At 40.7% G+C, this 20,225-nt stretch overlaps 1 protein-coding gene across 3 annotated transcripts in view; it reads right to left on the bottom strand.

Annotated features, from left to right (window-relative positions):
- Window positions 1-20,225, bottom strand: part of GLP1R (glucagon like peptide 1 receptor) — a 91,335-nt gene that overhangs the window by 42,155 nt on the left and 28,955 nt on the right. For all 3 annotated transcript variants that reach the window (XM_083831970.1, XM_083831969.1, XM_083831968.1), the window contains exons 2-3: window positions 15,737-15,833; window positions 14,381-14,491 (exon numbers count right to left, since the gene is read on the bottom strand). In XM_083831970.1, coding sequence (XP_083688096.1) covers window positions 14,381-14,491; window positions 15,737-15,806 — 181 coding nt within the window. In that variant the 5' untranslated portion in view covers window positions 15,807-15,833. The remainder of the gene's footprint in view (window positions 1-14,380; window positions 14,492-15,736; window positions 15,834-20,225) is intronic.

Raw genomic sequence — 20,225 nt, 5'->3', positions numbered from 1 at the left:
ACCAGTGCCAGGCACTGCAAACAAGCTGCCGATTCGTGTCAATAGGACAATCACTGGTATTTAATTATCCTCAAAAACAACAGCATAAGCTAGGATTATTGAATCACTGGCTTTCACCTCTCAATGGACATTGATAAAGATAAACAAACAAAAAAAAAGGAATCCAAACCATCAAACTTCATTTAGAGACAACTATAATTCCACAGGTATTACCCACTACCTACAGGAAGCAAAGAAACTGGATACTTCAAAGCAGAACAAATAAAATGAAGCATCTTGTGCATTTCAGACATTTTTAGAGACATTTTTATTTAACAAGCCATCCACTCTCACATTGGTTAAAGGTTTATTACCTCTGTATAACTGAGCCTGAAGCTGTAAAGAAAAACTGTATCAACTGGTAAAAGCTTGCTTTCCTATGGAAATAGCTCTTACACTTTCTGCAGACCTGGAGTTATATAGATGCAGGCTGTGTGACCATTATAGGAGGTAGTACAATGCAAAACAAACAAACAAAACAAAACACAATCAACTAGTTCAGGTGTATGAATAAACACAGCCCTTGATTTTACAGCTCAGGACACTGCCCCATGTCATCAAAATATTCACACATTTTGCCATTGGGTTTCTCTGTTACACAACATGGGGATACTGATGTTGATTTCCAGACTCTGTAGCAGAAATACCCTAACACTAACACTTGTCTGCCTTCCTTCCCAGCCCTCTTCCTCTTCTCTCTGCCTCCTTTGTCCATCTCCTTTTAGCTGCTGTCACACCATTCCTCTTTCTCCCCCACTTGCATTCCCCTATTCCTCTCCTTGATTCTCCTCTTCAGCTTTATTCCTCCAACCCTCCCTACTGCTGCAATTGCTTACTCTTGCAGTACTGATCAGAACACCTGTTGCTGACCCTCTCCCTTCATTCTGCATTTTCCTGTTCCTCTCAGCTCTTACTTTGACTTCTTGTTCTCCGGAAACACTGGAGATAAATAAAATGGCACACTGACACCAGCCTCTCTCCTCTTACCTTTTCCCACATCTCCTTTCTCATCAACCTGTTCCTCAACCCTCCTCATCATACCCAAACAGCTCCTCCTACCCCAGCTAAGCAGTGAAGAGGAATGTAATCAAGAAACTCCTTTGCTTTCCATTCTAGAGCCTACTGTGGCCAACAAGGACATAAGAAGTCTATTCTATTGTGTTGAATCTCATTCAAGCAAAGTTTTGCAAAAACTTTTTTACTAAAACCAAGCTTTTAAGGGAAAAAGCAAATAAGCAAAACAAAACAAAAAGAAGTACCAAGTGATTTCATTATAGAAACCACCATCGCTCCTGTCAAAATTTACTGGAGGTCACTAAAGCTATAGCATTATGTCTGGATTTACCTTTCCTTTACAACTATTCTATATATCGATCTCTCTATTCCAAAGTTGAGATCTACCCTGATCTAAAAATTGGGAATTCTTACACCATTCCATTAGTAATCTTCCTTAAGTTTCGTATTCCATTTTTATTTCCACTATATTTTCATTGCTTGAAAAGTATTTGGATGGACATACAATCTTTTTGACTTAAATTTTTATTTTCCTGCCAAGGTGCAATCCTTTCTTGGAGTATCCGCTGCTAATGCTACCTCACATTTTTAAAAGCTTAGAGAGGCTCACTGTCATTCATCATCCACATAACACCAATATTTTCCACATTTTTGCCCGTGCTTCGGTTCTGTTTAAAGGAAATTGTTGATACCCTGCTTCATTAAGCTCCAGGTTTTGCATGTGGAAGCCAGTTTTTTGCTTTCAGAGGAAATATGCTGATGAGCGCTTGATCCTTCTCTTGCCTACTTCACTTCTGCTTTTTCCAATTGTCAGAAAGTAAATTAGTTCCAGAAAGGTCAGATGAATCTGGCCAGACACCAGACACCACTATCATTATTATTGTCATTGAACTATTCAAGTACCCAGGTTCTCTCATAAACATGCCGTCCAGAAAAACTTCATTCTTATTCACGGAAAATTTAAAGTGATGTATGGGAATACTAACAGTTAACATTTGGAGCATGCTTGAGGAGGATTTGGCGTCCTTTCAAAATTCATAGCAGGGACCAGGGTCTCTGCGGGAAAATCTAGTCTACCACAGAAAACTCTCAAGGGGAAAGTTACTAGCAAGACATTCAAATGGAAAAGGGTAATACAGCAAATAAATAAAACTGTGTACATAATTAACAAGTGCAACCATTGTATAGCTTAGAACATTTTCAAGTTAAAAGCTGTGTTTGTGAATTTGGCGTGAAAGGAAGGATGTTCTATAATTAAACTACTCACATGCAGACACCTTTTAAGTCAGTCCACATTTTTGCTTGACTACTTTGCCAAACAAAAATATGAAAAAATACAGAGTTAATAACTTCAGGAGGCAGACAGCATGATTCTCCTTTACATAAGATATTTACATTTGTAGATATTTAAGCAGATTGAACTACATAAGCATCTTCACCTGAATTCAGCTAAGGTTCTTGGGACAAACAAGTAGCCCTTCAAGTTCACTACCAGAAATATATTTGTTATGTGAGAGAACATGTACAGATTGGATGTAAGATGAGCATTTCCCACCACACAAAGGTGAAGTGCCAGGAATCACAGAAAAAGGAAGCTGTAGGTCACATAGCTCATCTAGCAAGATGTTCTCAACCTATCCAGGTAAGATCAGGCATTCATGGTTTATCCCATTTTTGTGACTTGAAAAAAAAAAAATAAATCAATACTTTGACTAATTAGCAATGTTTAAGTAAACCAGAAAGATAATAACCTGTTCTCAGCAAGGCATGTAATTACTTAGCATACATAAGTACCATGTTTATTCAGACCCTTAACTACTTAAGTTAACTCTTTGACCACTATAATTAAAAACTGCAAGTTCTTAAGTGTAAGATAATCACAGTTTTAAAACAAAAGTAATGGGAAGAAGGGTTTGAGGTCTCTTCCTTTAGAGGGTACTAGTACTGTGAACAAATGAAAGTGTGGAGATACTACATACTTTAGTTACACAAGACCTGTAATGACGGCATAGATGAAGTTAAAGAAATTGATGAGCTTAAACCTGTCTGCTGAAGTTAAGCAATCTGCTAGACTAGCATGGGCAAAGCACAGAGGTAGTCCAGTACCTTCCTTGCAGCTGGGTGTGACATTTATTTCTCACTAAAAGGACCTGTTTGCAGTTAGATCAGCTAGGGGCAACTTCTCAAGCAAATACAGAATAAAGCTCAGCTATGCAGAGGTATGCCTTGATATCCTTGACATTTGACACATCTCAAGCAATTACTTTAACAAAACAAAAATATTATACAGTTATAAGCAATAAATAAATAAATAAATAAATAATAATAAAATGCTGGAAAACATGCAGTTTCCTGCCAGCTACTTTATGTCCCACAGATGCAATCACACCTACAGCAAGGGTGTCCAGCCTTTATGTTCAGTTCAGCAGTGCAGAAAAGCACATTCTTCTTAGAGAACCTCAGCTGACCAGGCCTGTACCTGCCATACGAACAACATGCAGCTGTCCCTGTTTTCTGATAGGTGCACTTCAACATTCAGCCATATCAAAAGTCTCCTTCTGTCCCCATCACACGTTTGAAGAGGGACACACATGTTTTGGATGTGGCAGAAGAGGAATCAGAGTGTATACCTTTTCACAGTCCCTAAACGAAGTCTCATAACTCATCCCAGCTGAAAGTTCATGCTCTATTGCATGTACCTCAATCTGAAGTTAAACAGCAATTTATTTAAAAATAAACTTCGTATTTTTAAACAAATAAAATGTAGAATGGCATTGCCACACAGTACACAACAGATGCATGTTAATAATATCTATCTGTTAATGATTTTTAAAATTATTTTTCCCAACAGTCCCTATATCTACCCTTGAGATGAGCAGCATATGTCCTAGAGTTTTCTGGTTTACTACCAGATGGAGACTAGCAAACAGAAACAGAGGTGAACTTGAAAGACTTTTTCTTTTTTTTTTTTTAATTTAGCAAACTGAGATTGCCAATTAGCTTGAGACAGTTTTTACTGCAAGAAAGGAAGTATAAATTTTGAATTGCTTAAGGGTTAGCAAATTCAGAGCAGCATCTTTTTCACTGAAAAAAGGTCACACCCCTTTCCAGCATTATGGAGAGCTTTCTGGAAACTTGGTTTTATTGGAGCAAAGAAGAGAAGAAATGTAATAAATGTCTAATCATCTTTACTGTACCCAATATTTGAAGCGAAATTTATTTCCTTCTACATTAAAAGACAAACAGGCAGTTTAGCTATATGCTCATGTAGCTATCTGCTAACTATCTTGATTTTAAAAATATCTCAAACTAGGAAACAGCATGATTAAACAAAAAGTAAGGGAGATTAAACCAGACAAGGTTTAATCTGGTCCCTTGAACCAAATGTTCAAGCCATGAACATATACTGCAAAAACTGTCTAAAGGAAATCTCTCACACAAACTCCTCCTTCCTCAGTTGTACAGCTTTCTGCAGACCCCTCTAGAAACCAATATATATGGTTTCCTTTGGTCTGCCTTGCACAGACGACAGCAGTGTGTCACTCCCCCAGCATCACTACCAGTGTAAGATCTCACAGACAAAAGCAAGCATAATTTTTCATTCTGCTTCTTGTTTAGGGCACTGTGGCACTTCGATCCCAAGCTCCCCCTGAGTTTGAACAGCACCCAAACACAGGCACCCCAGGGAAAAGGACCAGGGTAGTGGTTCCACTCGTGCAGCACAACAGCAACAAGGCTCCTCTTTCCTTTTTCAGCCCTTCTCCTACGTGGCCCCAAGATCCACAGGTGAATCCCTCAGTTTCCAAACAAAATACTTTTCAAGTCTTATTTTTCTAATGCTCATGAAGCAGGGAATGGGATCTGCAGTATTGCTGTGCATGATGCTATTATAACTGTGTAAGAGGATAAGACATCACAAAGGAGGGAAGTATTAGGGCTTGCTGCATTCGTTATTTAAAAGTAGTAGCCAGGACTAAGCTAGACACTAGTGCAGGTTTGGGATTGTGCAGGCAATACCCATCATCATTGCTGTACCAGAAGAAGTGTTGCCTATACCTCCCAGCCCTTCCTGTAAAAGTGTAACAGGCCTCATGGTTGGACCGGTAACTTATGGCACATGGCAGTTCTGAGGCAATGCCCCATTTCCACCCAAAGCCTCACACACAGCCTGCACTTATCTAAAGACACACCAAGAAAAGCAGTTCCGTCACCAGAGAGGGAATGGTGAGTGCTGGAGAAACAGCCTCAGACATAAGTTATGGGAGGGAGGGAAACAGGAAAGAGCTGACCTGGATTAGTCCTAGCACCTAAAGGTACTTGGAGCAGCAAACCAGTCTCTGGTCTTCTATACACAATGATTCTGAGGCCCAGAGCCTGGGCCCCCTAAACAAACTCACCAACAACATATTTGTTGTCAACACCTCTAAGCGAAGCTCGTTCATGAAATCTTTGTGACTGGGTAAAGCTATTGTGCAAAGTACAGCTGTCCTCTGGCTGTGGCCCTACTAGCCAGAGGCAGACACAAGGTTACTACCAGAGATCTTCCAGTGTTCCTGCTAGGTTATTCTTCTGCCAGAGAGACTTTTAGCTCTTTCATGGCACAGACTGAAAAGCTATGCTGTTTACAAGGCTCCCTAAGGTGTACTTTGCCTGATCTTCTGGGAGAACAGAGGAGTAAGTAACACCATTGCAACACATAATGTAGTAAAGGGAAGATAATATAGAAATAAAAGTGAATTATGGGAGAGAAGTGATTCAAACAGAGGTTAATGACAACAGAAGATATTAGTTAAAAGGAAAGGATTACAAACTAAGAGAAAGGCGGATCTACAGAGCACATGGGAATTAGAAAGCATTGAGGCCACACGGTCAATGCCAGTTAAAAGTATACGAGCCATTTGGTCCTTTCTCTGGCACAAGAAAAGTTCAGAATTTAATGAAAGGTTCGTGACTCAGTAGTGTTCCAATAGCTCCTGTGTGGTCATGCTGGTGAACTTCATAGTACTACAGAAAAATCATTAGCTCTTATGTCTCCATCAAAGGTTGAAGAACATCCAATGGATACCTGGGGCACCGATTCTGGTTTAATTTTCTCCAAAGAAACACACCCCACACAACTGCTCAAACTGAACTTGGTCACAACAGGACAAAAGTAGGACCAATGTTGATTCAAAATCCACTTGTGCCAGACCAAAATACCAATACAGATACCGCCCAGCTGTTAAGACAATTCAGGTGTTAGATGTCTCATAACTAGAGACATTTTCTAAACAAAAAAACCCAAAAAGATGAGAAGATTTTGAGCAGAGATCTGAATAACATTTGTTAATGCATTTTTTTTAATGGGCACTAGTCACCTGAATGTATACTGATTCATATCTACAGCATCTTTAATCTTGCATTTCAATATAGGTTACCTGAGGTTTAAGTTTCCATACAGTCAATACCCACACATACATTCACCACCTCACCTATCCAACTAAAGGTAAATTAGTAATATTTGCTACTGCTATGGTACTAAGCTACACCTGTGTTACACAAGTTTATGGGCAGCCTTTGTGCAGCCCAGGGCATATAGGAGCAACTGATATGTCTACTGTTCACAAAACTCTTGTCTGAAACTAGTACCCCTGGAAGGTTTTTTAATTAAGAAGGATTTAGTACTATTAAACAATAATATATCAGAACCCCAAAGGAGGCATAATTGTAAAATGAATTGTGCAGCTCCGAGGTTTCCAAATCCACACAGTGTTATTGGCAGCTAGCCTTCAATTACAGAAAGGTAACAAGAAAAAGCACACAGCCACTGACAGCAAGTTGAGGTGCCCTCCATCCCTTAAAGGAATACTGCTCCCCTGGGAGCTTTGGACTTTGAGACAGCCACAGCCCAAGCATAACTTGGCAATCTTGATGACTACAATGTGGATAGTAAGATGTGCAAATTTTACCCAATTAAACTTCAGTGGTAGCAGCAACTGAATAGACTTTTCAGGTTTTCACTAAAGGCAAGATTTGGCCCAAGACAAATGCACATATGGGAAAAAAGAGTTTTGACCACAGCAGCCAGAAGTGCGTGAAATTTAGTTTCAACAAGCTTTGGATATGGTCCAAAATCTGTGCTGGAAACTTCACAGAACAAATCCTTTTAGCTACTGCTACTTTTACCCTCCTGCTACTTCAGCATCTCCCCATGATGACCTGCCCAACAGCAGGAGTTGCGTAAGCACAAATAGAAGCAAAACAAAGATCTGGAGTGAAATAGCCCACACAGGTATGAAATTGCTCTAAAGTCTACTGTTTCAAAGACACATAAACAGGTTATTAGAAGTGCAAATATAATCTTGTCTTACCAAAAGCTTTTCTGGTGGAGGAGGGGAACATTACGCATAGATAAAGATAAAGCTTTAGAATTTCACCTCCGGAGGCCTGAACAGAATACTGTTTGACTGCAGGTAGCTTCCCCTCCACCTTCTGTTATCCCCAATGTCCCTGCTCCTCAGTGGTCCAAAGGGCTTCTCCACAACACACACAGACTATTTCGTATGGCTCTAGAGGAACATGGGACTTATGAACTCCTACTCTGTAGTCACAGCCCAGCAGTAACTGGGCTCCTCTTCTACTATACCACCAAACTGTGCCGTAAGAAACATTAGCCACCTACTTTTCATTCCAGTGACAATAGTTTAACCTGCATTGAAACAGAAGCTAGTCTAAACCTCAGTTCTTTTGGCTTCAGTACAATATTGAGTATCTGGATACCTTTAATATCCTTATTTCACAATTCCTTGGTGAGTTAGAGCAATGCTATAACAACCTATTTACGTGAAGTAGATAAATGCTAATACAATTGCAATCACATCAGTCAGGAAACTGACCTGCATGGGAAAACATGACTCAAAGACTGAGGGAAAAAAGCCCACAACATTTCATTTGGGTAGAATTCCCAATCCAGTTTGCTGCACAGCCACACAAATAGATGAGTTTGTTTAGCAACTAGATGTACAAAATAAAGTAGTGAAGCACCACTGGAGAAACATGTAGCATATACAGGTCACATCCTAAAAGCTCATTAACAACTCAATGCCCAGTATTTCACTGGGAGCTACAAAATGAATTCCTATAAGGATTCAGATTTAATTTACTTGCCTGTCACAAAGCAAGCCGATAGCGGTACAGCGATACATGGGTTCAAGCATAAAATCTTGGTCTAATGTTGTGATCTTTCTTCTATCCTATCATCACCAACATATTCTGAGCCTTCCAAGTCCATCCTTGCAGACACTGTGCCAGTACTGAATTTGTCAGGGATGCTGACACACACACTGGGTAACACAACAGGAAAAAGTCAGGCTCAGCACTTCTACAGAGATCTGACACACAAGTGGGACAGTATTGATTTTCTCTGCTGTGTTTTATAGGCTGCCTTTACAAGCAGCACTTTCAAAAAGGGGCAGAAGACAAAAGCTGTAATCACAAAGTGAGTGATGCTGTGAGACAAAACCTTGCAACTGCAGGCATTGCTTAGCACAACAGAAATGCAGGCCCATCGTCCATGGGTTTGTCTTTAGAAAGACTGGTCTTGAGTCTGTGTATGCAAACAAGTCTGAATGGATACAGAGGTCTGAAAATAACTTTTTTTTTCCCCTCTAGTCTTTCATTGATTAAGCAGATTCCCCCCCTACCTATGATTGCTTTTCTATCTTGAGATTAACAAGCAATCTGAAGACCATGTCTGAACAAAGCATTACTGCTGAACCCACCCCCACAAAGCAGGCAGTGATTCAGAAGCTGCCACACTTAGTAAGCAAGAAGAAAGTTGAACCTTGGAGAGCAGCTCTGTGGCAGCAGGTAGAGACGAGAACCTGCTAATATCATGAAGGGCTGGACTAGTGACACAGCACATATTTGCTAGAGTAGGTAAAAAAATATTCTCCAAATCATTTGCAGCTTGCAACCCTGTTGGGCAACCTGCTGAGCTGCATCTGTTGTTGAGGTTTGCAGAAGGGTAATCTCAAGACTGACAACCACTAGGACAAGATAAAGAGTAGGACAGGAACAAGAAAAAAAGCTGTTAAAGGACAAGGTTTGCAAAATTTGTAATTGATCAAGGAGAGCTCCAGCGTTACAAACTTCCCATGTGAATTATTCTCCCCACCTCCTACTCTGGCTCATACCAATGGAAATTTGTAACACTTGACAGTAAATAAGTACAGAATCTCATCATAAAAAATTCAACAGAAAGAATCACAGAATAACCAACATTGGAAGGGGCCTCTGGAGATCTCATAGCATGACCCCTTGCTCACAGCAGGATGAATTAGAGCAGACTGCTCAGGGCCACATCCAGTCAGGCTTGGACTGTCTCCAAGGTTACAATCCAATATCTCTCTGTCTCAGTGTTTGACTGAGTGGTCAGTAAAATAATTACGTTTAAAGGAAATTTCCTGTATTTCAATTTGTGCTCATACAAACTGATAAGATTTCCGCACACACACCCCGGAGCCTTCTCCAGGATGAAGAATCCGAGCTCTCTCAACCTCTACTCATACGAGAGACATTTCAACCCATAATCACCTTCATGTCCAACTGCTGGACTCACCTCAGTATGTCCATGTCTCCTCCATAATGTGGAACCCAGAACTTCACAAAGCATTCCAGCTGTGTCTCATCCCCTAGAGCTGAGGGGATAGAACACCCCCTCAAACAGTCAGTGGTGGTCTTCCTAACAGAGCCCAGGAATCTGTCGGTCCTCTTTGCCTCAAGAGCATATTGATGGCTTATGTCCAGTTTGGTGTCCACCAAGACCTCCAGGGCCATTTCTGCAGATCTGCTTTCCAGACAGTGCATGCAGTTATTCCTTGTGCCTGAAGGAGGACTTTGCACTTCCTTTAGTGGAACTTCACGGGATTCCTGTCAGCACATTTTTCCAGCCTCTCCAGGTCCTTATGAATAGCAGAACAATCATGTGGTGCATCAGACACTCCCTCACAGTTTTGTCATCTGCAAACTTGCTGAAGGTGCATTCAGTTCCATCATCCGGATCATCAATAGAGATGTTAAACAGTATTGGCCCTACTCTCAGTCCCTAGAGCGTAGTAGTCCCCTAGACACTTATCTTCAACAGGACTTTATGCATCTCATCCCAACCCTTTGAGCCTAGTAGAACAGTTTTCATTCCCATCTCATTGTTCACTTGTCTAGTTCACACTTCATCAGTTTGTCAATGACGATGTTATGGGAGATGGTGCCAAAAGCCTTGCTAAAGTCAAGATAAACAACATCCACTGCTCTCCCCTCATCTACTGAGCTAGTCATCTCATCATAGAAAGCTATAAGGTTCATCAAGCACAATTTCACTTTCATAAATCCATACTATTTCCAATCACCTTCTTGTCCTTTATGTATTTGGGAACAATTTCCAGGATTATCTGCTCTGTCACCTTCCAGGGGTGACCACCTATACGTCCCCAGATTATTACACTTCTTGAAAATAGCAGTAAAAATTGCTTTCTACCAGTCTGCCGGAACTTCCCCTAATTGCCGCAACTTTTCAAAGATAATCAAGAGTAGCCTCACAATGACATCAGTCTGCTTGCTTAGCATGCACGGGTTCATCTCATCATGTCCCATAGACTTGCATATATCCGTTTTAAGTGTTATCTAATCTAATCTTCCTCTGCTAAGGATAAGTCCTCATTACTCCAGACTTTACTGCTGATCTTGAAGGGGGTCTAGGATTGCTGCAGGCAAGTCTTAACAGTAAAGGCCATGGTGAAGAAGGCAGCAAGTAGCTCAGCCACTTCCATGTCCTTTGCCACAAGCTACGCAGTGGATTCACATTTCCTCTCATTGTCCCCTTCCTGTTGCCATTGCTTTAGAAGACCTTTTTTGTTGCTCTTCAACAGATGCTGGATAGGCTTCAGCTTTCGTAAACTTCACTCATGAACGGTCACTGTCTTGCTGACCTCCTAGGTCACCTGTCTCTGTTTTCAACTCTCCTACCCATTTTATGGAAACTGCCAAGTCATAAGAGAGAAGCATTCAACGCTTCCTCCATCTCAGTACCGTATCATAAACAATATTCAACATTGTTTCAGTTTAGTCCCCAGGGGAACTTCCAGGGGGTATGGCATAAAGTTCCACAGTAGACTTTTTATGCATTTGAAAAACTGACTATGAATCAACGGAAGAATAATCTTAAAGAAGCAAGCTTAACTGAAAGCTCTTCATGCTTAATGATGATGTTCACTGAACATGTTTTGAAGGTACTTTCAAAACAAGGTCTCATCTATACATTTTGTCCATTTTCATCATGTGAAGAGAAAGAACCCCTGCAGTCGGTTTTAATTTCTAGGTGGAGGGCTAAGCAAGAACAAGTAATAAGCATGCTTCAGTGATTAGTGGAAGTCACAGGGTGTCAAATTTTCTATTGCTCCACATCTTCCATTATAAAGATGTTACCCCTCCATTATGGCTGTCCATTAGCATTCACTCTGAACATGACTCCACAAGATGTCATGAAAAAAAAGTATCAGGTCATAGTAATCAGGCTCCTAAATTGCCTATCTGGCACTGATACCAACCTTCTTGTTTTGTATTAGACAAAAGACCTCTGTTTCATTCTTATTTCTCCCTGATAAAAGAGATTGAGGCACACATACAGTATGCATAAAAGGGAAATACAGCCAAAGGTACTTTCTGAAGTACTTTTACAATGCTCCCTAGGAAGCTGTATGTTTTTTTCCGAATGATGCTAGTCTTTGACTGAAACAAAACACTATTTTCATGATAATGTTTTAAACTTATTTTCAAAATATGAGAAATATTGCACTTCCCAATAATTTATTAATCTGCAGTGTTTTGTTAAACCTCCAGCATTGATATTTCAAAAGCAGTTGCAAGTCAAATAACTGTGTCCAGAGTCTTAAAGATTGCAGGTAAACAGGTTTAGAGGAGAGGAGTTTAATCCTGTAAAGAGTTTTAGATATCCAGAAAGATTAGATTTATTGGAAAGAGTTCTGCAGCATCACATACTTTTATGTCAATTAATTGTGAGGTAAATATTGATTCCATACATTTATAAAACACATTTACCCATTCTAAACATGCAGTATCTTTACTAAGAATTTGAAGAGGGTAAGCAAACAGCATTTTTACATCAGAGGTTATCAAATTAGCAGTTACTACCACTACAGTTGAGATACAATAAAAAAGATACTCAGAAGTTTGAAATACAGACAATAATATTCACCTAGGAAAATACAGATTGATGCATCTAGAAAAAAAAAAAAAAACATCACCCCACCACAGATGGGACACAGCAGGAACAAGACAGGAGCAAAACTGTCAAAAAGGTCATGTCGGAAAGCAGGCAGGAAAAAAGTGGCAACTACATGCCAGTAAGACCCCTGGTGTGCAGGGAAGAAATGATCTCCACTCTTTGTCCCACACCACAGGGATCCCCAACCACTAAACACACAATGGTGGTTCCCATGTCTTCCCTTGAAGCCCTAATAGAAAAGATACAGCAGTTCAAAATGAAAATAGGAATCCAGACTCAGCAATTTTGTTTTAGAGATTACCTCTGAGACAAGCTTGAAGCTAGCCAGGAAATTAAGGGGTCACAACAGTTGACCTGACACTTCACACCCTCCCCCCTACCCCTGGATTTAAACATCTCTCCTAATCCACAAGAAGTGTTACAGCAGATCATCGAGCATAGAGGGCATCCATGGCAAGTGTCAGCAGAGAGGAGACTGCAGAGGTCTCAGTGAGGAGAGGCCAGGGCCACCCCGTGCTGGACACAGCTGTTTCCAACAGCTCTGCCAAGCCACCAAGCTGGTGGCACCTCTGTGAACACATGTCTAAGAAAGGGCAAAACACTGCACTGGCAATGTAGACTGAGGGAAAGAGCGAGAGAACCAACCCTGTGGATATCAAGGTCTGAGGAGATGGAGGGGGAAGAGGTGTTCCGGGCACTGGAGCAGAGATTCCCCTGGAGCCTGTGGATCCACCACAGTGGATGTGGTTGAGTTGGCCTTGGCTGGCTGTCAGACACACATCCAGTTGCTTTCTCACTCCTCCTCCTCAGCAGGACAGGGGGAGAAAATAAGATGGAAAAGCTCATGGCTAAAGATCAAGACAGTAACTGGGAGAGGTAACAGCCAAAACTGGGACTGGACATTAATAGAGTAGAAACACTGAAAAAAAATTTGTTGTGGTAAAGTGGTAATGGGACAAGGGGTGGAGATCTTCTGTGCATGCAAGTTGTCCACCTTTCTGGTATCATGATATTTTGATTTTGATGTGAGGATTTTTCCTTCCCTTTCAGGCTAACAGCTTAATGAGAAAAACAAAAGCTGTGCATGTAAGCAATGCAAAGTGAGGAATTTATTCAATTCTTCACATTGGCAGGCAGATGTCCAGTCACTTCCTGGAAAGCAGGGCCTCAGCACACAAAACAGTTACTTAGAAAGACTAATGCCATAACCACGAGTGCTCCCCGTCCTCCCTCCTCCCTTTTTCCCCAAGCTTTTTTGGCTGAGCACACTGCCATATGACACAAGGTATCCCTTTGGTCACATCAGGTCAGCTGGACTGGCTTTTTCACCTCTTCCTCTCCCCCTCACCAATGCCAGCAGAGCAGGTGCAGGGTAGGAGAGAAAGCCTCAATACTGTGCAAATCCTGTTCTGCAATAGCTAAAACACTGGTGCATTATCTATGCTGTTTCACCTACAGATGCAAATAAAAGCACCATGCAGGCTGCTATGAAGAAAGTTTCCTCCAACCCAGTCAGACACAGTGCAGTCTCCATGCCTTATTCCTTAGTATTTGACATTGTCTTTTAGAGAAAGTCTCTGCCATCATCTATACTTTCACCTTACAGTATTCTGACAAAAAACTGTCTCTGGAAGCAACATGAAACACCTTTCACTTTAAACCTTTTTGTCTATACCTACTAGAGGAGGACCTAACTTCTAGCTTTGCTGTTATCTCAGTTGTCAAACTGTACCATTATTACTGTTAGCTACTCTTCACCAACAGGCATCCTGGTACTATTTTATTAATAGTCACTACCCCTCAAACAACAAAAGCAGATGATAGCACAGAAATCCAAGCTAAATTCAGCCCTTAAAAACTGTCTCTTCTCTCATTTCCTCCTGTTAGATGGACATAAATAATGTATTTTACTGAGCCCCATTCCTATCTTTGTATTACAGAGAACTGACTGCACTTGTGGCTGCTAAAGCTAGTTTTATCCTTTCAAATACTGTATAAGTAAAGCAGGGTTGATTTAAAGCTGTGCTTATAAGGGAGGGCTCTTACCTGTGTTAGCCCAGGGTAAATATGAGGGGCAGCTGACATTCACATAAGTGCCAGGTAATCCATCAGGCCAGCAAGCATAGTTGTCAAATGTTCTGTTGCAGAACTTGCCTTCTACAGAGAGATGGAAGAGAGGATTATGTCACTGCCCTGCATTAATAGTGCAATGAGGAAAAGGCTGAAGAGCAAGAGATCAGATGAGCATGTGCATTTAAGCCATAATAGCATTACACAATTAAACTTTGGAGTTAAAAACTTTTGGACAAATGTGTCTCACTTAGCCCTACACAACAGGAAAGTTGAAAAAATTAGTTGACTAAGTTGAAGGACAAGAAAGGCAGATCAATATTGGTCCATTCCTATCTTTTCACTTTTACACCCTCCTATGTCTCAGCTGGATTTAAAATCATCTTTACTGTGAATATTGTAGATAACCATTCCTGAGAACTGGCTCAGAGTCATGCAGTTGGAAAGTCTAGCCTAATACATAGATCCATCAACAAAATTGCCACACACAACCATAACTTTGCATTACAGCTTAATCAACATGAGAATACTTCAACTTCAGATTTATTAAACTGTCATTCTTAGAGGGCAGCATTCAACCGCTCAGCAGGGTAATAGAGCAGAGGGAGATAAATGTTTCCTGGCTATTGTTGTCATCAGCTACTGCTCTCACTCTGCCATAATATAGTTAAGAGAAGGAAAATTAACAGTTTTGAAATAATTCTTCACAGACATAACTTTAGACCCATTCATCTCTTCCAGTGTGTCACAAAAGCACTGAAGCATAGAAGTGCCCATACTGTGCCCAGTTGTGAGCATCACTGACAAGTCACCGGTGTCCTCTAAACATTACAGTGCTGGCACACCACAGCTGCTCTCAGCACATTACAGGAGTTCAACTGCTAAGACATGCTGCATTCTCATTTGCTCTATTCTCTCATTTGCTTTTGTTGTTATAAAATCCATTTCAGCATTTTACAATGCTCAACATAATTTATACTGCTAGATCAACATGGTCCTGGATTTCCTAATACTTGTACTCTCCTAGCCCTGACCCCCTACAAAAGTTGCAGGAGTATTGTATTAGTGTGCTACTTTGATACACTACAACAACCACTTGCCACTCTTGCAAGACACTCTGCACCTGAATATTAACATCTTCACAATGAAATTCTTTTACAAAATGCTTCCTTTCAATAGACGGAAGAGTCCCACAGAGATCAGGCTGAAGCAAATGTGATAAAGAAGAGACTGGACAGTAAGCTGGAGAAGTCTTTTCAAGTTCACAATCACTCCCTTGCTACTGTTATCATGAATTTTAATAATACATCCTATCCTACCAAGGAAGCTTACCTGCTGCAATGGGGGGTGCCTCATACAAGTATTTCAGGCATTGGCGCTGGTACTCCCTCCACTTCTGCATAACACCAGAGAGGGATCCATCTGAACTCTGAAATTGAAATCATGAGTCTCAGACATTGTGGAGATTTACATGCTATTTTTCATGCAGCCTAAGTAGGTGGGTGTGAAGACACCAAAACAGCACTGCTTATGATAAATGTTGCAAGATGTTGTTATGTGTTTAATTGCAACTAAATAAATCACTTTCTATTTGTACTATACAGAACTGGAGGAAAAATAAAACAAAATAAAAACAGCTATGCTGTGCCCTCAGCAAGACCCAAATTAAGTTAGCTTTGCCATCTCAGAAGATAGAATGGTTTGAATTGGAAGGAACCTCAGAGATCACCTAGTTCCAATCCCCCTTCCATTACACCAGGTTGCCTAAAGCCCCATCCAACGTGGCCTTGAACACCTTCAGGGATGGGGCATCCACAGCTTCTCTGGGCAACCTGTGCCATTGCCTCACCAATGCTTGGAATTGCCTTGACTAAGGTCCTTGCACTTGGCCTTGTTGAACTTCATGAGGTTCACATGGGCTCAATGTCTCAATCCTGTCGAGGTCCCTCTGGATGGTATATCTTCCCTCCAGCATATCAACCGCACCACTCAACTTGGTGTCACCCACAAACTTGCTGAGGGTGCACTTAAATTTCACTGCCCATGTCACTTACAAACATGTTAAATAATACCAGTCCCAATACAGACTTCTGAGAAACACAACTTATCACTGATCTCCACTTGGGCATCAAGCCACTGACCACAACTTTGAGTGTGACCATCCAGCCAATTCCTTACCCAAGTGGTCCATCCATCATGTCTCTCCAATTTAGAGAGAAGGATGTCGTGCAGGACAGTGTCAAATGCTTTGCACAAGCCCAGGCAGATTACATTAGTTGCCCTTCCCTTACACACAAACATTGTAACCCTATCATAGAAGGCCACCAAATTTGTCAGGCGTGATTTTTTTTTGCCGTTAGTGAAGCCATGCTGGTTGTCATCTTTGTTCTGTGTGTGCCTTAGCATAGTTTCCAAGAGCATAGCTCCTGAATTTTGCTGGGTACAGAGGGTGGGACTAACTGGCCCGTAGTTCTGTCTTCCCTTGCCCCTCCCCCCCCCCCCCTTTTTAAAATGGGGGCTGTTTCCCCTTTTCTAGTCAGTGGGAACTTCAGGCTGCCACAGCTTTTCAGATATGATTTATAGCACCTTAGCAACTTCATCTGATAGTTCACTCAGGACCTTCAGATTCATCCTATCAGGTCCCATGGACTTGTGCATTTTCAGGTTCCTTAGTCTCAAACCTGATCTACTATGGGTGCTTCTTCATTCTCCTAGTCTCTACCTTTGGATTTTGTGAATTGAGTGGTGTGGCTAGAGCGGTTATTGGTGAAAACTGAGACAAAAAAGTTATTGAGTAACAGCCTTCTCTGTGTTCCAGGTAACTGGGTCTCTCATTTCTTTCAGCAGAGGGGCCCCACGCTTCCCCTAGTCTTCTTTTTAATCACTGATATACTTGTAGAAGCATTTCTTGTTGCTTTTGACATCCTTGGCCAGGATGTCAAATTCTATCTGGGCTTTAGCTTCCCTAGATATGCCCCAGCTGTGAGATTTATTACCTCATGAAAAGACAGGGACAGAAGCAAGACCTCTTAGAAAAAAGTTTATTTCCAAAAGCAATGCTTGTGCTAGCCTATAAATGAGACCAAGTAAATTCACTATATTCAGCTGATATTCCCCAAGCACTATTCCAGAACACGGAAGAGAGCTTTTCCAGCTCAGTTTTCCTCCCATGAACAACATCTTTCCATACACCCCCAGCATATTTTCCTGAAGCCACAGAAAGAGCAGGGACCTCCTTTTGGCACAGTTTGGCAGGCTGCAGATTACAGTGTCGCATTCCCCAAGTACCAAGGGGCAGGAGGAGTACGCACAGACTCTGCATAAGCACAAGTGAAGCCAGCTGTTGTTAAACTACAGAACATAGTGCTGGTTGCTCACTGAACCCTAACAGGTGCCTCACCTGGCTCACAGAGGCCCAAGCTTATCTGCTGCATTTAAGTAAAAAGACAGCAGCTCTCCTCTGCCTGTATTTATGTAAACTGAATTACAAATGTAAGGATTACCAGGCTGTACGCGATCGATAAAGTAGCTAACTCAGCATTCCTATCCCAGAGAAAAGCCCAGCATGGATGTCTCAGACATAAGCCTAACAGCATGAACCAAATGGTACAACACTAATAGTGAGTGGAGGAAAAGTCATTTAATCCCAGCTGTTGATCAGTTTATGAAGTGAAGCGTGAGGGTTAATAATCCTTGTAATTCTATTCTCACAGCTTCAACTGCTAATTTTTGTTTTTCTTTGTGCTCCTAAACTTTTTTTTTTTCAGATGGTTAGAAAAAACAGGGCCTGGGAAGGGTTGTTTAAAACCATGTTGTCATTTTAAACTTACATCACATTTCAGGAAAGGCAAACTGAATGCTGTCCACTACAACTAATGTGACTTTAAAAGATAGCAGTGCAATCACTCTGATATAAAAGAACAGAAGTAAAAGCAGCATTTTTGGATGATAGACCTCAAATCTTCTATTCTCTTTTCTTGTAGCATTCCAGTTAAAAAAAAAGTTTGGAGGGAAGCAAAAAAGCAAACACCACCACCACCACATGCATCATGCTTCTGCCTGGATTAAGCCACAACATCTAATTACAAAGATGTTCTTGGACATGTGATGAGAAGTACAACATGTAGTAGATATCTGTGTTGTGTTTGAAGAATGGTAGCTGCCTGCATTTACAAGCAACTTTTAACTGTAACTGGGGCCTCATGGCCATAATTTTTGAAGAATTTAGCCAACTCCCACTGAAGTCAAAACAAGTACAAGCCTGTGGATCTTTCAAAGTCTGACCCTTGTCTTCCTGATTTAAATCATCCTGGTCACATCTCATCTTATGCCAATAAACACTGCCAAAGTTTGTCTGTAATAAAGTTCTCAGTATAAAAATGAATGCATCCTACCAAATGTTAACCCCATGTGCCTACAGAAAGAAAGAAATTGCAGCATAGTGATTTATGCTCAACATACCTGAAGGACAAAGAAAACATTATCTAAATTAGGGTTAGGTATGCACGTGGAACAACATACAACCAAGAACTCCAGAACTAAAATGCCATCTACAAATCCATGTAGGTCAAATAATGAATGAATGACTGGTATGGGGAGGCAGAAGAACTTTCAAACCCAGGTTTGTCCCAGATAGGATTTAAAAAGTAACTTTCAGGTTATGTATTGTTCAGTGGTCTTCACTTTACAAGGGTAGCTATTGAAGTTGCACAAGACTGTTTTACCACCCTCTCATCACCATGTAAATTTTTCAGGATTATCATTTTCAGGATGAACTCTTAAATTATGACTCAGAATAATTTCTGAAGCTATTCAGTGTCACATACCTTCCCCAAACATAACTGTTGATTGTGCACACAAATGACGATATCAAGTTAATCCAAGTTCTGCTTTTTGCTTTTTTAAATTATTAAAAGAAAAATGCATACAGAGTTTCATTTAGAGACTACTTTTTAAAATACTGCCATAAACCTAAAACTATTCACTAAGAAAACTAGCTCTTTGGAGTCAGAAAACCTTTGAAACAGAGTACCTTCTAAATCAAGTTTTCATCTGTTGTCTTCATGAACGTGGGAATAACCAGCTTTAATTACAGTTTAGGAAAAAAAGCAAGCCTCTATTCCTTCATTTAATGAAGACGTAGAAACATTCTATTTAGAGGGGTTTCTCATAATGTGAGAAGACAACTCTAACAAGGAGATTAGCAAACTGTAAGAGCAAAATAATTAGAAATGCCTTTTTGTGGAGATGACTGATTTGGTAGACAAGTTCCTATTATCTATAGTTGGTAGTATTAAGACAACCAAATATAAGTCTCAGGACTACATAGATTGAACTCTTTATTGAACAGGTTACTTTGCTTCAACTACATGTCACATTTTGTTACCAAATTAGTTTGATTTTATTATATGCTAATCCCCCATTCCCAGAGATTTTGGCTCACATGAGCAAGAACCATCAGTTACACACAGATTTACAGTGAGAGCTATTGTTCAACTAAGAGGTACTATATTTCTTAGTAAGTGATTTAACTCCTCCTGCAATATCCGAGTACTAAACACGATTATATGAAGGCAAGGCCCCCTGGGTCAGTACACAGAATTATAGCATTATTAATCATAGAACTTATTTTTGTTGGTAAAAGCACCACTTCATTGTATTTTGTTTCTATGTCATCCCCCCTCACCCTCCAGTTATACTTAGCCACGGGAAGAAAAGCATTACCAGTAGTTTTTGCTGGACAAAGATATATCAAAGAGAGTTTTAGAAGAGGATGGAAACATGGCTGACTAGCTCAGGTGGAGGAGTCAGAAAGCAAGAA

Source organism: Anser anser (assembly GCF_964211835.1).
Source record: "Anser anser genome assembly, chromosome: 3".
Taxonomy (NCBI): domain Eukaryota; kingdom Metazoa; phylum Chordata; class Aves; order Anseriformes; family Anatidae; genus Anser; species Anser anser.
This window is presented reverse-complemented; position numbering and strand designations above follow the sequence as displayed.